The sequence below is a fragment of the Tachypleus tridentatus genome, chromosome 11, assembly GCF_004210375.1.
Source record: "Tachypleus tridentatus isolate NWPU-2018 chromosome 11, ASM421037v1, whole genome shotgun sequence".
Lineage (NCBI taxonomy): Eukaryota > Metazoa > Arthropoda > Merostomata > Xiphosura > Limulidae > Tachypleus > Tachypleus tridentatus.
Genome location: NC_134835.1, coordinates 69607951 through 69627303, shown reverse-complemented (window position 1 = coordinate 69627303; position 19353 = coordinate 69607951). Strand labels below are relative to the sequence as shown.

The following is a 19353-nucleotide window of genomic DNA, read 5'->3' as shown; positions in this document are numbered from 1 at the left end:
ACAGGCTATTCTGTTTATTTACTGTCCTATCAAACCACTTACATTAACCCTCTATTCGCTCCTATTTTGTGCTAATTATAACTTTCTCAACTCCAAACCAAGGTTCATAAACTGTCAACAAATCCAACAACATCAACGAAGTGCTTGATTTATATCTTATCATCAAAACACCAAACTACAGTCAGAGTTTATTCAAAGTTACAATAAAGATTGTCATTTGGGAGTTATTTTTCATCTAGACAGAGTCATTTGAAAGTCTCTCCGTCAGATATTGATGTGTATTAACTCAGAAAATTGCATTATAGTGAACCATAATGGCGTAAAAAGCTGTCAATCTAACTTTGCAGACCTGACACTCCTGTATAACTTTAAATATGTTTTTGGTCCGTAAATATTGACAATGATGTCAAAAAACTCACATTTCAAAACATAAACTTACTTATCTAAAAAAGCGTTCTGTATGTTTAACTATTTATGTTTATTTTGCAGCAAAACCTCTCGTAGAAAACAGCCCTTTCAACATCTCTGATGATGATACCTTCCCTCAAAAGTGAATTTATTATTTAAGAAAATATTCTTGTCTTAGTACTGAAAGCTCTCTCGAAAATGTGACTGGTAAAAAAAAAATTCAAATCGAAAAGTGCGTTAAGGTGTAAATTTTTCGCGGGTTTGATTTTGTTACCCAGCTCCAAATCTGTAAGAAAATAGAGTGAATTTACATTCTACATCGAGCAGTTTCATATGGAACTTGACACAATTCCAATATTTGTCACCGCAATATTATAATAAAATTAAATATCATGAATCGCTGTTTCGTTTCTCAGTCATCGCTTTCCATTTTTCATTTAAATACTACCCACTACACAGACATTTTCGTTACAAACTGGTTGTAATTAAAGAGGCACACATTTCGTAGGTGAGAAATGCAACATGTCTTCGTCACGCAATCCCAATTTTGATAACATAGAAAAATCGAAAACTGTCTACATCACTGCTCGGTACCTACAAGAATGAATCGAATTCTACGTAAATTGGTTGAGGTACACATGAATATTTCACGAAAAAACACATTTGCGATTTTCTCACTGAAAACTTGAGCAAAACACAAAAACACAAAAATTGTCTAAATATCTGTTAGGAACCTGGAAAAAGTGTCTTTGTACCAAAATCTCATGTAAGTTAGTCAAAATAAGGCGGAATCATTGTCGAAAACCCCTAAAAGTATGCTTTTAGTGGCCTCTTTACCCCTATAATTATTAAAAATGAACCAAATATCTTTGTATTAAATTAAGTGTAGCCTCTCTTCTTTACCGAAATGGGAAAATTTCAATAATATTTCCTTTGTAACGTTTACACACACTGTATGTAACATATAAAATCGTGGGTTAATATAGATACCTTGCTATACACTGCAATAGACAAAATAAATCTAGGGTTGGCTTATCATATTATGTTTAAAATGCCTTAACTAATTTGTCTATCTGGCGAATAACATTAGCATAATAAAACACATTTGTCACATACACACACACACACACAAAAACTCACACACAACACACGTTTTCTACTAAATCGTTAATTAATTTTTGTTGTTACGAGCAAAACTAAACTGGCCGTCTGTGCTCCGCCCGATTTTAGACACTATAAACCCACAAATTTATCGCTCAGCCACAGAGACAGTTGAATTACTGGGCCACTACCAGTCACAAAATAATAAATATATATATATGAAATATGATGGACTAAAGTATACATCTTCAAATAAGTGTGGCAATTACAAATAAAAAACAACACAAAAGTCAACGCTGCAACACACAGTATATATGACGTGAAAATGTAATGCTTCTGATATATAACTGCTACACTGCTGAGCGGCACATCGCTAGTGACAAAGGTATTGCGCGATGAAAAGTAGTACGGTGTGATACAATATAACATACCTCAGAGGAAAAAGATTAAGATATTCACATAAAGTGGACTAACAATAGTAACGACCTACAAATAAAGATAATTGTGCAACATCAACAAATATGGTAGTTGGTTCTATAAGGCCAGAAGCTATTTCAGTTCACAAAACCTACAGAAATTTAGCATTTGTAGAGCAGCAACAACAACAACAAAAATTACAAAGTAAATCACTATTATATACCTTGAAGTTCATAATAACGCTTTTTACACGTCAATTCAAAACAAAACTTTAAGGATTTTTATGAAACACTCCTTAATAAGGTTCACCATCTACCTCCAGGGTTTACTCATGTTTTACATCGTAGAAAACTTGTGAAAAAGCTTATCAAAATGTGTGGTCTAAAATAACTTTTCTGACCTTTCCATAAGCTTGTTAAAATGCAAATTGTTGTCTTGGGAGAGATAACATAATCATGGTTATTCAACAGAGCAACGAACAGCAACTCAGAAAGTAATTTCCAAGAGCACACATTTCGATAAACTGAACATAGACCTTCCACTATACCAAATTTGGCATCGACTTCAAACATATTTATGCACATCAATGGCATAAAAATATATCTTAGGTCCAATGGGAGTCTGGAATGGGATTGCCGTTATTACAGTTTATCTTTCTCGTGAAGCAGACATTAATTTTGAGGTGAGCGGCTGGAAGTTTGAGGACCTTGGTTAACTTCAAGTTATAACTTATATAATGCTAACGCTATCAGAAGGTACGTTCAGGTTCATAGTACCTTTATGGATTGTGTCGTAATTGTAACGTCCACTTTTTGAATGAGAACGTTGGTCTAGGTTGAGTTCGTGTGTGGTTTTGGAGCCGCTTACTGTCTTAAACACACTATTGTTAAAAATATTTCGCTTATGGGAAGAACATCGAAGACTTATATTTTCAAAACATTGCGTCTTTTATCTACACAAATTTTAATGTTTTGATTAAACCAAAATACCCTACTATATATAAGTATTTTGTACAGATGCAATTAACCATCAATCGAATAGAAAAATGGCATACATGCATCTGAGATGATATATCACTGAAACAGCATATACAGATAACTGATGTGAAATACGACTACCACAACAGAAACAGACAGTATTTCTGACACTGGGCCCTTTTCAATACACAGTACTTAAAAATGGAAATTCTGCAACAACATTTTTCTCTTTCCTATGTAGTTCACTGAAAACTTATAAATCTATAAAATTATATTTTGTAACAATAAGTCTTAAAGTTAGGGCTACAAAAAGTTTTAACAGTAAATCCATGTTAACCATTATGTATAACTTTGTGTCGTAAAAGCTTAAGAAGGATGTTGAATAGTTAACAACCATTTTCCGAGAAATCTAGTCAACAGTGTGGTACTGATGAGGTGTTTATGATTGTAAATGGAATTGATAGTGTTGATGCGTCAACATTTTTCATACTTAATAATAAGAATTATAGAACTAGGAGACATATATAGATTTAGGCAAGGTAGAAGCCGTCTTCAACTAAGACAATTTTATTTTTCAAATAAGGTGACTGGCTTATGGAATGGGTTGCCTTCATATGTTGTGGAGGCAGCAAATTTGAGTGAGTTTAAAAGAATGCTTCACAGATATGTGAATTATAAGGGTTAATTTCATTTTTTTTAGTTTGACTTAAAGGATGGGACAGCCCAGATAAATCAACAGGTCCCTTGCTATCCTAAAACATTACGTTATCTTGACTATTCTAAGACAATTTCAGATATAATTCTATTTAAATATTTTTACTTTATAAAGTGTTTTTTATCAATAAAAAATTGTACTCTACTATTGAAAAAATAATAAAAACGGTGGAATTCTATCATCTTTTATCATAATGCCAGTTCCACATTTCTGAATGAATGAATGTCTGTCGGTTTTTGGGTAAGAAAAGTTCACACCCTGGAGGGTCAGGTTCTCTATGACCTCTTCCTCCTCCCCGTACTTATGTTCTTGACGGATTGGTATTTATAATTGTAGAACTGAATATTGTTTTGATCCTTTTCAGGGCAATGACCATGTATTGTGGACATTTTTGAATATTCAAACTGTTTTTTTTTTTTTTTGAATTTCGCGCAAAACTACACGAGGGCTATCTACGCTAGCCATCCCAAATTTAGCAGTGTAAGACAAGAGGAAAGGCAGCTAGTCATCACCACCTACCGCCAACTCTTGGGCTACTCTTTTACCAACGAACAGTGGGATTGACCGTAACCTTAAAACGCCCTCACGACTGAAATGGCAAGCATGTTTGGTGGAACGGGCATTCAAACCCGCGGCCCTCAGTTTACGAGTCGAATACCTTAACCACCTGGCCATGCCGGGATATTCAAACTAGTTTTAACAGTAAAATGTCATCATACAGTGCTTCATGACGCAACAAATACCTAAGATATACAACTTACGGAAGATTATGGAAGGAAAACAACTAAATACAGTGACCATAAAGGTGACTTTGGGCTATTTAAGGCTTTTCATGTAATTGCCTTTCCTATATTTTTGTTATACATTCGATGATGTGTGTAATGAACTTCATCTAAATATACTTTTAAAGGACATATTACCATTTCGCTTTTCATATTCTTATATTTGTTGTCATTATTATAAATCTAATAAACACTTTAGGTGTAAAAAAGTACGGCCAAAAAAAAGATAATTTAGTTTGTTTGTTTTTGAATTTCACGCAAAGCTACTCAAAAGCTGTCTGTGCTAGCTGCCCATAATTTAGCAGTGTAAGACTAGAGGGAAGGCTGCTAGTCATCACCACCCACCGCCAACTCTTGGGCTACTCTTTTACCAACGAATAGTGGGTTTGACCGTAACATTATAACACCCCCACAGTTGAAAGGTCGAGCATGTTTGGTGCGACGAGAATTTGAATCCGCAACCCTCAGATTACGAGTCGAGTGCTTTAACCACCTGGACTAGCCGGGCCTCAAACATATGAAAAATGCAACAGGTATTCATGTTATTTAATTCGCACACATGCAGGATAAGTCGCTGAAGAGAGTTATTAAACTGGCGTTAGGAAACACTCGTCGGACGATGGATTATAGAAAGCACGCAGGAGGAAGTGCTGTGCTTTGGACATGAAAGCCTTAAGATGGAGACCTTTGCAACGAAAACTACATGTACGGTCATCAGAGCAAAATGTAACGATATGGACTGTAACAAGATGGTAAAACTCCAAAATATAATATTACGTCCGTCACTGAATTTCTATCGACCCCACTAAATGGTGTAAAAAACATGTTTGTACGTATTTCATGGCTAATACTTTAATACCAGCCCTGATACTGATTTTTTTCATTTGTCTTGTCAATCCTCTTTTCAAAAACTTGAAGTATTTTTGATATACGCATATAATAAAAGTATCTAATTTCGTCTTCGGAATGCAGATATTGTCCTAAACGTATATATCTGCAGCTTAAAAATATTAGATATTTTTTCTTTTATATGCGCATGTACTTATATTTCCTGTTTACTTCACATATTTTCGTATTACGTGGGCATTCAACAAGTAGCTCTGCCAACAGGAAACTAAAAATCCACAAATTTCAAGGTACACTATAAACTTTAAAGTTAAATACACCAAGAAAAACACGTGAACGAAACATTCTATTTTGATCCACGGTAGCGTTTATGCACGAAACTATTCTTCAATACAATATATTCTAAATCTCTATATTTCCATATGAAATAACAAAGGATTGAACGGATCCTTTCACTGTTTACACACAGACACACGTCTTACTGCATTTTTATAAGATGAAAATAGCATCATGAAGACGTGAAGTTATTTTGATACTTGGATACTATAATATGCATATAGCATATATTAACTGTTTGATTAAAAATATAAACAGATACACGTTTATACAGGAACGACTTTCAAGTTTATGACAAATTTAGCCGCCCGTCTCAAACCATATATGATGTGGAAGCAATTTAACAATTTTTCAAACAAATATGTACTTACAGATACATGTGAAATTAAAGCTAGAATTTCGGTCTTTAAATGTAAATTAAGCATACAGCTTACGGAGAAAAGTATTTAAAGTACAAATATTTACACTATTCCATAAAAATACAATGAGTAATGAGATAATCAATTGTCCTATAAGCTGAATATTCATGTCAAAAAGGTACAATAAATTTATAAATTATACGGTAACTAATTTACATCTTACATTCCCAGAATTCATGAGACAGCTTTCACCATAAATCAGATTTCACTTCCACTAGAGCAGCGTTTCTCAAAGTGTGGTTCGAGGACCCCTGGGGCTCCCCGAGACCACTTTATGGAGTCCGCGAGGTTAAAACTATTTTCATTATATAATTCCTTCAATGAAATGTTTTTGTACGTTTTGAACCGAGTGAGAGAATGAGAGTAAAAAATGCAAATAATGTCTTAGTACGTTTCCAGTCTTTTGAGAAGGAAGGTTGTGTCTTCAAGTTCTAAGATTTCGTTCTCATGTTTTTGCATAGATAAGCAATATTATTTTGGATCAACCTTTCACTGAATTTATTTGGAATTTAAATGAACTTTAATCTGTATGGCCGATAAATTTCGACTTTTCTCTATTCTAGAAATAAAAACATAAAAATTATACTTAAGCTTGAATAAATTGAAATCTAACATTCTAATAGAAAAAGCTGAAAAGAGAGATACAAGTGCAGAGAGGAATCAAACAACAAACAATTGTTCAATTGTCTGAGCAGTAAGTACACTTTGTTGTCTTATTTTGCAATAATATTTTTTTAATTTGAAAACTTTTCTAAATTTTATCTAAAACTTTTATTATTTTATAATTTAATTATATTTTATTTTAAAATAAAATTTATTCATTAAATATTTTTCTTGTATTTAAGGATAATATCGTTGGCTTAGAAAGGGAGATTAGAAGACTCTTTCTCAACCCACAGCTGTACCCATCTACGTCCAAAGAAGCTAAATAAGATGAAACTCATATATCAGAGAGTTCTCTGACTCACAGAAGGGATGAAACTACTCCAAGGAAACTGGGCGAAACTGTAAAAGCCCCCCAGTGGCTCAGCGGCATGTTTGTAGACTTACAACGCTAAAAATTGGGTTTCGATACCCGTAGTGGGCAGAACACAGATAGCCCATTGTGTAGCTTTGTGCTTAATTCAAAACAACAACAACAGCCACTGTAAAAAAACAAACGAAAATATGACAAAAGCTATCTTTCCCTCAGCTTTACAGATGTTAATAATTTATCTTACTGTGTCTTGTGGAACAGAACATTTTCAAATAGTATTATGGCACCAGTCAAGTTGCAGCATCCTTCTGAGACAAATCATTCAAGAGTTTAAAGAAAAAGGAACTGAATATTTTAAACATAAGCTTGATCAGCTCTTTAAAGGTCAAAATTTAATTGTTACAGCTTCTCAAACTAGAAATGAAAGAGCCACTGAAGCGTCTTACACAGTAATTTATTGTATTGCATTGGCTGGAGAAGTGCACACAATAGCTGAGAGACTAATAAAGTCTTGCACATTTGACATTATTAAATGCATGCTGGATGAAAAGTCAGTGAAAGAAATCACGGCAGTGCCACTTTACAACGATACAGTAACTCGTCAAATTAAAGATTTAGCTACAAACATGAAAACTGAGTTAATATCTCGTCTGCAGGTTTGTACTTTTGCCTTATAAATAGACGAATCTACAGACGTGGCTGGATTTGCTGTGTTGCTTGTATTCATCCAGTATCAGCACCAACTGACCATCGAAGATCTTCTTTGTAAATTCTTGCCAACAAACACAACAAGTGCTGAAATATTCAATGTGTTTAAAAATATTTTGAATCTTATGGTTAATCCTGGAACAACTATGTTGACATTTGCAGTGATGGTGCAAAAACAATGGTGGGTAAAACTGTTGGCACCTTAGCACAAACAAGGCAGTGGCACCAAACTGTACCAGTAGTTATTGTATTCTTCACCGCCACGAACTCGCAGTAAATAAAATGTCAGTTTCACTTAAGAATATCATTGATGAAGCAGTAAAAATTATTAATTTTATTAAACCTCAACCCTTGAGTGCACGTGTTTTTAATATTCTGTGTGGCGAAATGGGAAGTTCGCACAAAGCATTACTGCTTAGCAGATAGCCTGATGTGGCTTTGCTATAAGGAAAACAAACAAAACACACACGCATTACTGCTGCATACTGAAGTATGATGGTTGTCTCGAGGAAAAGCACTTGTGTGATTGTTTGAGTTGCGAGCTGATTTAGCCGCTATTTTTATGGAACGCCATCTTTACTTGAAAGAACGACTGATAGACAAACTGTGATTATTCCGAATTGGGTATTTAGCAGACATTTTCTCGAAAATGAACAAAGTGAACCTGTCACTTCAAGGAAAAAAGCTGGCAATATTTGTTGCCAATGATAAAATTTGAGGCTTTAAACAAAAATTAGAATTCTGAACAACTTGCATCTGCCACCGTAAGCTTGACAGCTTCATGATACTTAAAGAATTTTTTTTTTTACAAGAGCGATGGTGAAATTAACGAATGCAATTTTTTTTATATTGTGTAATGAAATCTGCCAACATTTGTAAGATATGCATAACTCAGTGAACCAATATTTTCCAAATGACCAATAGATGGTGTTACAAAGCCATAATGGGTAAAAGATCCATTTAAAGTGCAGGATAGACCAATGGATTTTAATGTAACAGATTACGAAAAGTTCATTGATATGGTTTCAGATTCCACATTGCAACTCGCCTTTGAGAAACTACCACTTGTCAAGTTTTGGTGTAGTATCAAAGAATATCCATAATTATCTGGAAAAGCTGTTGAAATATTTCTCTCTTTTCCAACTACATATCTGTGCGAGGCCAGATTTTCTTCATGTATTTCAACAAAAACAACAAATTGCTACAGATTGAATGCAGAAGCAGGTATGAGAATCCAGCTGCCTTCTATTAAGCCAGACAGACGTTAAAAGATTTGCAAAAATGTAAAACAATGCCATTCTTTTCACTAAATTTTTTTGTTTTGGAAAATAGTGATTTTTTTCATAAAAATATGTTATGTTTAACATGTAATGAGTTTATTATTGTTATTTTTAATTGAATCAATAATTATATATCTAAAAATTTTCTGTTTTAATTTCTAATACAGTAAATATCGACAGATATAGCCCACATATATAAAAGCTCTTTGGGGTCCTCAATCATTTTTAGGAGTGTAAAGGGGTTCTAAGACCAAAAAGTATGAGAACCGCTGATCTAGAGAAATGTTTGTCGCTACTGTTATTGTACAAGACTTTTTATACGAATGTCTTCAGTAAACCTTAGAAATTTTATTCATACACAGCAAAATAATTAAAATATCCCCTTTTTCAAACAAATAAAAATATAATGAAAAACAAACCAGTCAAAACAAGATGTAACTCTTGTAATTTGAAATAAATAAACTTATCAGAACCACATGTAGCTCATGTAACTTATAAATAATTTATCAGTAGAGAATACACGTTTTTCGTTTCATAGTAAAGTAAATACTATTTGTGTACAAAACGGTATTATAAATCATATGCAGGTATTCATGTGAGTGCAGGACTCAGTCATGTAATCCATGATAAAGTTAATTTATCAGTAACAAATAAAAGTATTTTAATTCAAGATATGTATCAATGCCGGATAAAGGTGAACAGTAGCTATTAACATTCAGTTCTCAAAAAAGCGTTGAACATTATTTAACAACTGTCATCTGTTAGTGAATATGTTCTTGGTAAATAGATAGCATATTCTATTATAGTCTTTGTAAACGGTAGTTTTTTTCACTAACACGTCAAAAAGTATACAGACATACACAGAATAAAGGAGATGGGAATAACGGTTATCTTACGAAGATGTTTTTTTTGTTGCTGTTTTCTGTCAGTATTACTGCACCATACTCGTGTTTGAAAGTGACGATATAACATCTAACAATAGGTACTGGTACACAATTCCTACCAGAAAAAAGAAACATATTCATACATGCACACACATGGGTCAAATTAAATATTTTACGGACCACAGTTGATAATTGGGGATCGTACATGTTTTGTAAGGAATTATAAGGAAATCGATGACTGTCTTACCTGGTCGCTATCTTGAGCATGGTAACTGTCGTTGCTCTGAAAGAAGATGGTAAATTTTACACATGCATAAAGCTAGCGGAATTATCAAGTAAAATTCGACCTATTCTTCTGATATTTTCATAATTCTTTACTTTAGTTCCCAACCAACGAAAAAATCTCAGAAATAGAGTGCAATGAAATTACTTAAAAACAATAAGTAAACAATAACCAAGTGACAAATTAAAAATTAAATTATATAAAATATACACAGCGGTATTCGTACTTTAAGAAACAAGTATATCTTGATCTTAGTAAAGAAGCGCATTCTTTCCAGTCAACTGAAGCTTCAGATTTCAAATTACGATTTTAACTTTAATATTTTTTTTATTATTTCTTTTTCTCCCAACTAAGCAGTCACGACGTAAGTCTCAAGTCTAAGATGTTCTTCCGTCTATGCTCTACATTAAGGAAACCGTTCTACAGCCGGAAGCTTCCTTCGTCATTGGCGCGTGACGTATTTCGTTTTTCACGTTCCTAACCAATGAAGTGGCAAGCAAGCAATAAATGTCCGTTTTAACCTCTAATAATTCCAAATCAACAAAAAATAAGTAGAGAAAATGCAATGTACATTAAAAACGTATAAAATATCAAATATTATTTCTCCAATATCAGACATTCAAAAACAATACAAAATAAAACTCAATACTGTTGGAACTTTGTAAATAAGAACGCGTTTTTGGTGTTTTTTTTTCAGAAATGTAAAAAAACTGCAAAGTGGTAATCTCCAGAAAATATAAAGAGTACGAGGAATATGTTCCCTTCGAAAACTAGAAACTAAACAATTTCAATAAGCATACTGCGCTTCAATTATATTCAGTTAAAGTATATTACAGATTAGTTCTATAGAAGAAAGTACATAAATTCAAAACAACGCGGCCTCAAAACTTACACAGTGAGTATACTACACACTTTCATGCCCTAGACCCCGTATGACTCCCACAAGACAATGATAAAAACAACTGACTGTCTAGGTCTGCAGAGTCATACATTAGTGAAAAAAAAACTGTCATGATTTGTTAACAGTTCATTAACTTTCTACTGTATTTTAAGTTATATTTTATGGGAACTGCGTCTTACAATTTATTAACTATTTAATATACTGTAACTTTATCTTCCTGGCTTTCTTTTAAAAAAACTAAAGCTTTACCTTCCTGTTTCGTTTTGCTTCCCCCATAATTATTCCGAGAAACAGTATGTGTTATTCTAAATGTGCACTCTTAAATTAGCGAACTTCAAGCAAAATCTGAATTTCGTCTCTTTCGTTTCAATGTAATTATACAGTGATGATAAACGTAATGAAAATGACAAACAGAAACAGTGAAGGAGAAAAGTTTGCTCATGCGCATCACAGAATGGTGTCAATCTCAACATAAGTCTTAATTGGAATTAGTTCTAAAACTTTCTTAACGCACGAAGGTCAAACAGACTTCATTCACCAAAGTTCGATATCATCCAAGACTATCTAAATCTCTATCTACAATGCTACCTAACACTAAATAACAAAAAAGTAATTAATCTGATAGGTTCGAATTCCAGTTTCTCTTTTACAAACTCAAATAAATAAGACGTTATTTCAACTCTCTGCTCGTGGTTTTCTTAGCAAAGTTAAATGTAGACAAAAGAAACGGTTTTAAAACGATAACTTTATTTTTAGTACAGTTGTAAAATATTACGTGGACAATCTGAAATTTCACGTCCCTCAGATCACAGTATCTTAAACCACGTAAACCATGCGCTCTGGATACAATATTAACATAAATGATAAATTTAAAGATATATCTACATGCCTAGGATGGTGTTTGTAGCCATACAACAAAACTGATGAAAATGTATCCGTGTTATAATGTGTAACTTTCACTCCCCGTCCTTATATTAACGTGTGTGAAACTCTTTCATACAGTTATTAGTTAATATGCACAATATCTTAGCTTATTAAAGAACGTGTTATTTTGCACGCTGTCACTCTAAGAGATTCTTTCATCTCTAATTTCAAATGTCACAAAACTGACACAGAGAACACACATCGACTGTTCTCTAAACGACAATGCGCATATAACACACAATTGCCAGATCAGCTCAGATTACGTCCGTGTGTAACAGACTACTTCAAACACGTAAACATTTGCAATTAAGCCCCAAACGAAATCTTGATAAGTAAGATACACCGCAGTTTACCTTGAGGTTTTATTAGACCCTAAACAGGAATACTGTCGAACACCGATCGCTGGAAAACGCTCAATTAATTACAGAAACGAGAGAAAAGTCACAAATAGTTGTGGTAAAGCAAGATTCTAGCATCCTCAAAGCCTCTTATCGTGACGGAGCAGCTAAAACTCAAAGAACCCTGAATTTTTTTATGTTTTATACAAGTTAAGCAATGGTAAATTGATTAGATTCAGAGCCTTTCGAAAGTTGGACTTAAAATACTGATTGGTCAGCACATTAGAACTAGCGGTGCCAAAAACCGTCCAGTCGTCACAACCTGACCTTTCAGTATACTTTCCACCAACCTCACATATATCATTTAGAGAACCTCAATATCAAGATTACGTCAACATAATAAAAACAAATGAATATCTAACAATATAACTACTACATAATAACTCTCTGAGAAGATAACTTTATGTCACCAAGGGAAATTTTATAGTAAGTGTGCTAAATTATTCAGCCTATTCAATATTAAAACAACTACAAATTATTTTTAAAAGTTTTTTGATACGTAAGAATATTACAAACACAGAGTTGTTTGGTTGGTTTTTTTGGCGTTTTATGGCGCAAAGCAACTAAACTATACACCAAACAACCGGTAAAAAATTAGAAGTAAAATTATTAAAATTCGTAAAAAGGAATCCTGTTAAAACAAAGTTTAATTTTTAAATCAAAAACTTAAATAGCGTAAAATATAGTTTATAGCAGTAAGAGAGAAAGGTCAAGCTTTAAAATGTCCCCTGCCAGTACAACTGTAAGTCCAGAGTTTTATAACGCTAAAATCAGAGGTTCGATTCCATTCGGTGAACTCAGCAGATAGCCCAATGTGGCTTTGCTACAAGAAAACACACACACGTTTTAAAATACCTTATGTAGCATTACTTTAATTATTATAACTCGCTAGGATCACTAATGGGTAAAGTTCAAATATCAGCGTTAGTTACCTGAAGTTGACTTTCCAGTCCTGGTTTCAAGTTATTTGACGTCACAGCCTTTTTCTAATTTCATATCAAACTAATTTTACTTTAATTCGTAAAAAGGAATCATATTACAAAACAAAGTATAAGTTATAAATTAAAATTTTAAATGGGGTTAAAAAAAGCCAATGGCCTTTAAAAAACTAAAAACATTTGTAAGGTGAACAGTATCATCATCGCCAATGGGATAAACCTTGGGGCAAAACATGTCTAAAACAGCGCCGTCGTTGAGAGTCGTAACGACGGCATGACAGTAAAATGTGGGATATTGTGACCTGAGTGTCACACAGACCACACATTGGTGCATCTGTCCTACATAAAAGAGAACAATGAGTTAAAAACTGCGAACCAATGAGTAGACTAGTAAGGACAACCTCCTCTTTCCGATCCTTACGGAAACAAGACGGCCAAAGTCCAATAGAGTGTTTTATGTGGAAAAGCTCGTTTTGACGTTGCTTACTCCAAGTCGATGACCAGCTGACAAGGAGCCGAGCTTTGAATACTGGACCATAGTCCATGTATGGAACAGGCACAGCAGTGACAGCAACAGAGAAGATAGACTTAGCGGCGGTATAGGCGAGCTCATTCCGGCGAATATCAACGTGGCCTGGTATTCAGAAGAACTGTATAGAAGTGGATGTTAAAGAGAAATGGGCCAGTGGGTTTTGAATATCGGCGAGAACAGGGTGAGAACTAACGTGAAGCGATTTCAGGGCCAGTAGAGAACTAAGCGAGTCAGAATAAATAGTGCAATTTGAGTACTGCTTAGCTTCTATGTGATGCAGGGCAAGAGAAATGACGTACAGTTCAGCAGTGAACACAAACTGTAGAGGGGATTCTATGCACAACCACTGAACCACAACAAACCATGGCAGAGCTCACAAACTCACCTACTTTCGAATCATCCGTATAAATGGGAATAGAGAGATGGTTCAAGAGATGTTCACTAAATAAAAGACGATACTTCCAATCGGCAGTATCCGATTTTCTCAGATGATTTAAAGAAAGGTCACATTTGGGGATTGTAATAAGCCATGGTGGGATGAACTGACCAGTGGGATACAGTAATGTTATCCAAGGACAGACCCAATTCATCTAACTGCATCTAGATACAAAGGCCAAAAGGAACAATGGCAGATCATCTGTTCTGAAAAAGCATAGTCCACTGACGAAGGAAAACACCACCCCAGGTGGGATGCTGAGGTAAGGAACGAAGTTTCGTAGCATACAGTAAAGACGGTTGCAAACGGCGGAAGTCTTACAATGCAAAATTAAGGACGGCTAGCGCAGATAGCCCTCGTGTAGCTTTGCACGAAATTCGAAACAATCAAACACTTAATACTATATATTCAGTATGAGATCAAATATCCGAGTCTGACAACTATCATCTAAAATCTCAATTTTACGTAGCTTTTTTAATAAGCAATCTCGAAAAATAGTTCCCAACTGACTATGATGACACCTTTAAGCTGTCAGTAAACAGCTATTGGCTTTGGCTAAAACATTAAACAATATTAAAAATGTAATCATAACTATATAATTATTCTAAGATATTGGTCAAGCGTGAATTATTCAGTTGACCATTCTATTTCATACTACATTGCATATTACAGTTCTTATTTTATGTAAGTATTATTTCAGTTTTATTCTATAGTAATACAGAAGTTTTCTAATATCAGGAATGTCATATTACAATAATGTATTCAACATATGTCAATCAATATGGTCAAGTTTTAACGTTGTTTATGTAGACATTTCAATTATTACTTCTCCAAAAAACTTGTTTAATGCTAACCAAAATATATTTTAGCACTTGAAAAATAATCTATAGGAATATAATTTAACTTTATTCAACTTGAAGTTAAAATAAAGTTTCTTCAATGCAGAGTCACATAATGGGCTATCTGCATTCTCTCCATCAAATGGTCTCGAATCCCGGATTTTATCGTTGTAAATCCGTGAACATACCGTTAACCGACATACCACTCCTTGTTGTAAGTTCTCCACAATCTGTTTAGAGTACGAGGATGGCACTTTCCGATAGCTTGTTTCAACACTTCAACAGCACAGAAATTCATGTTTAATTCTCAAACTACTTAAGGTATGCAATTATTGATCCAATATGTCGTGAAAGCAATTTGTATACACGTGGCTTGTGTCGCTTTTTCAGACGGAGATATTTCTTATGTTACGTACTATTGTCTTGGTCACGAGGACAGCTTTTGCTACTGACCTTAGTGTTCGTGGATTTTACTGCTACAGGACGTCACACCTTTGTTTACCATGTTTTGTTGTACGTCTCTTTCTGGATGGTTCAGAGTCCCAGATTCATATTTCTTTCCTTTCAAATAACATTATTTGCAAGAGATACCCTCACTTTCCGAATTCTAAATCATAAATCTGAACATATCTATTATCTGCGTGTATGAATCTTTTGTATAAAAAAGGGTTATTACATACCGTTCCCCAAACCGATCACACAAACTCCTGAATCCCAATGTCAAATTGTTGTTTTGATTTATTCTATTACACCACGACTTTATATTGGCTGTGGTTGTCACGTGACATCATTACACGCATATTGAAAATCGTGTTTATATAACGCAGTAAATTCTATACACTTGCAACTATGTTAAAACGTTCAACTGATTTATACGAACCGTTCTACACATCATCAACGCGTAATTCAAACTCATTATGCGTTTAATTTGTAATTTTACTAGCTTTACGACAACAAAGTTTCATATATCACTAGGTTAACACTGGAGGCATGCCGTTCACGTCAGTTCAGCATGAAATGTGCGTGTACCCTAATCTAGCTGCCAGATTCACACTTTCCATTCTCCAATTAAATGGGATTCACATTCTAACATGGTAATAATGACAGAGCTTCATGCCATCGACTGGTGTCGTAAACGTCCCATACAGCATTAGCAGGCGAAACTCGGATCAGCGTATTAGTACGTAGAAATATATATAAACATTCTGACGGCTTTGTTTTAAGATTCAATTTAGCAAGGTCCAGCAGAAAATGTGAAAAAAACAACACTAGCTGTAAATATGTCTCCAAGTAAAAGCTATGTTAATATATGGGTCTAAAGATATTAAACTTACTTCCAGTTTATGTGAAGCGAAAATAAAAGAAAAACACAGTAGAACCTACTACAACTATAAAATCATCTTCATTAACTTCATTCTTCCTAATATCACTGAAATAACTGATATATATTAAAAGCTTAATTCCTAGATCGGTATTCTTCTGTACTTATGCTTTATACAGAGAGGGCGACGAATTTTCTGTGCATATATGTGTAATGTGTGAACATGGCATCTTTCAACGAATATAAAACACCAAGAGCAATGGTACTTTTATAAGAATAACATGAGCCACATACAGGGGCAATAATATTTATACATAAAAGTCAAAATCTCTCCGTTTGCTTGCTTGTTTGTCTGTCACTTTCAATGCGCAGGTCACACTTCCCTCACATGAGGGTGCGCAAACTGACAATTTTTAGTTTGTATACGCATCTATCGTCTGCTACCAGAACTAGTAATTTTATCGTTAACAAACATATTACACAAATACATTCTAGCACACTTAACGTTTTTGGGCAAGTATAATAATGTGAATATAGTATCACATTTATAAAAATATATTAAATATACATCAAAGCTAATTCAACATAATATTACATATACTTAAGTTTGAAATTTTAATATTTTAGAAGAGATGACGAAGGATAGGGGGAATAGAACTTGGCTTATCCTGTTCGCCAGAACGGGTACTTATACGTGTATGAGATAGTTTAAATATTCATAAAGGCTTAATTATCCTTGCCAGTGAAGAAAAAACAAAAAACGTTCATAAAAAAGTCCTGATTTAAAACAGGTTCTTCGTTTATTTTCACAAATTAAACCTGAGAATTGTTTTTTTACCTTTTATAAATCCACAAAATATTGTTGTTGTTGTTTACATATTTAAGTATGGGACGAGAAGTTTTATTGTTTTTTATCAAAAACCCGGTCTGTATAAAAATGTACATTAAAACTGCCGGCACTGGCATCTTTCTTTCGAAATATATACATTATGAATATTGGTACCTTTTGTGAACGTGTCATCTTTTTGAACATATATAACACTATTGGCACTGGCATATTTGTGTAAATACACATATATGCACGTTAACACTATGAACACTCATTTCTGTAAACACGTACGTATACATTAACACAATGGAACTTGACATCTTTCTGCACAAATGTATTTGACAGTAACACTACGGACTGGTATCTTTCTCTGCAATTGTTTGTTATTGTAGCAGACACAAACGTTACAAATATACATGTGTGTGTGAACGGACGTTACTTAAGATACACAAAGACATTAGTACTCTCACTTCTGATTATGAGGAAGAAAAAAAAAAGTTAGAAAAATACCAGAAGGCATGAACGAACACAAAATAAATTCATTGGTTTTCTGCTTTTTGTTTCTCAACTGTTGCGATGGACAACACTTTTTTAAAACCTTTCCTATATTTAAAAGTTACGAACCCACATGAAAAATGACTACGTTTTGCTTAACGATGAACCTGTGAAAATCTCTTTAGGAATGTAACACATGACAACGTTCCTTATATACGAAGATAGCCATTATTTATAACTATACTACACAGAAGTATGTCCGCATGATTTCAAAGATATCGATTGGATAAAGTAAAACTATTTAATGATTACTTTTAACGTTGTAAAGAGAGTATTATATTAATACATACTTAATAGGATAATCAATCAGTCATTTACCCATCAATTCACAAAGCCCAACTCTCAATACATCAAAAAATGATATAAGTGGAAATTATCATGTTTAAAGATATTTATACAATGAAATTTAATTGTTTTCAGTAGTAATTAATTTTACATTATCGTGCAAAGGTTCTATCCTACAAGATTTATCAGTGTAGTTAAAAGTACGACAAGCACTTTCGATCACTGATCGTTTTTTGTTGTTGGTTTGTGTGCTTGTGTGTCTATACTAAACAGCAATATATGACTTTACCTTATTCAGCCTAATCGTCAAACATGTTCCGAATATTGACAGTTTCAGTCATTTACGAAACTGCGATTAAATTCTAACCTTAAATATTAACATTGTCGTTAAGATGTTTGTGAAAAAAAATTAAAGAAAGAGGGCGCTTTCTCTACCTCAGATATCTAGGATTAAAGTCTGACATTGAGCTAATATCTGAAAGTAATAACAAAAATTACAATAAAACTGTTATGACTTCAGCGTTCCATTCGATGATATTAAACTGTAACAAGGAAGTTATATCTACATTTATCGTGTTTGTAACAAAATAATTAATCGCTGTAATAACGTTATATCTAATGGTAACAAGTGTAGTAGCAGTATCTAAAAATAACGTTATCAAGTATTCCAACTCCTAATTTTACTGGATGTCAGTGAGCGAGCAACCATATACATCTAAATGATTGTTTGTTTCACAAATACGGTACTGCTTTATCTTTCCTTGTAAATATATGTTACTTGTTAACTTTTCCAAGAAATATACATACAGATTCTAAAAACAGTTGCAATTAGCAAGCTCAATTTTGTCACACGGTTGAATGCACAAAGTATTATCACCATGACGATAAGTTTAACTATTTTGCATTACGTGTAACAAAGAATAGTATAACCTTAGCACCATCAATCACTGCTTTAGTCACACCGTATGATAAGTAAAGTTGGGTTAAACAGTATTTTTTAATCAATTTAATAACAGTAGTGGTAAGAAGACGGGTATGTAACTTCTCATGGTTAATAAAAAGATGGTTATGTTGTTAAAAACGAAATTTACAGAACAGATAATGATAGCGTATGAATCTATTTTATGCACGTAGGGGTAAGTATCCTAATTTTACACTTATTTTTTTCTTTTTATTCTTTACTGTATTTGTCTTAATACATTTATAACAATATATATGAAAACCAGAAATACCAACATTTTAGGTGATTTTGATACATATATA

General features: G+C 33.6%; 1 protein-coding gene across 18 annotated transcripts in view; it reads right to left on the bottom strand.

Moving 5' to 3' along the window:
• The window catches only part of LOC143232400 (disks large homolog 1-like), a 258171-nt gene that overhangs the window by 70443 nt on the left and 168375 nt on the right, over nucleotides 1–19353 (bottom strand). For 12 of the 18 annotated variants that reach the window (XM_076467804.1, XM_076467807.1, XM_076467795.1 and 9 more), the window contains one exon: nucleotides 10097–10132. The exons of 4 other annotated variants lie outside the window; for them this stretch is intronic. In XM_076467804.1, coding sequence (XP_076323919.1) covers nucleotides 10097–10132 — 36 coding nt within the window. Of the gene's footprint in view, nucleotides 1–10096; nucleotides 10133–10358; nucleotides 10507–19353 lie in introns of those variants that run through there. 2 more of the 18 variants (XM_076467811.1, XM_076467812.1) reach the window with 1 other exon arrangement.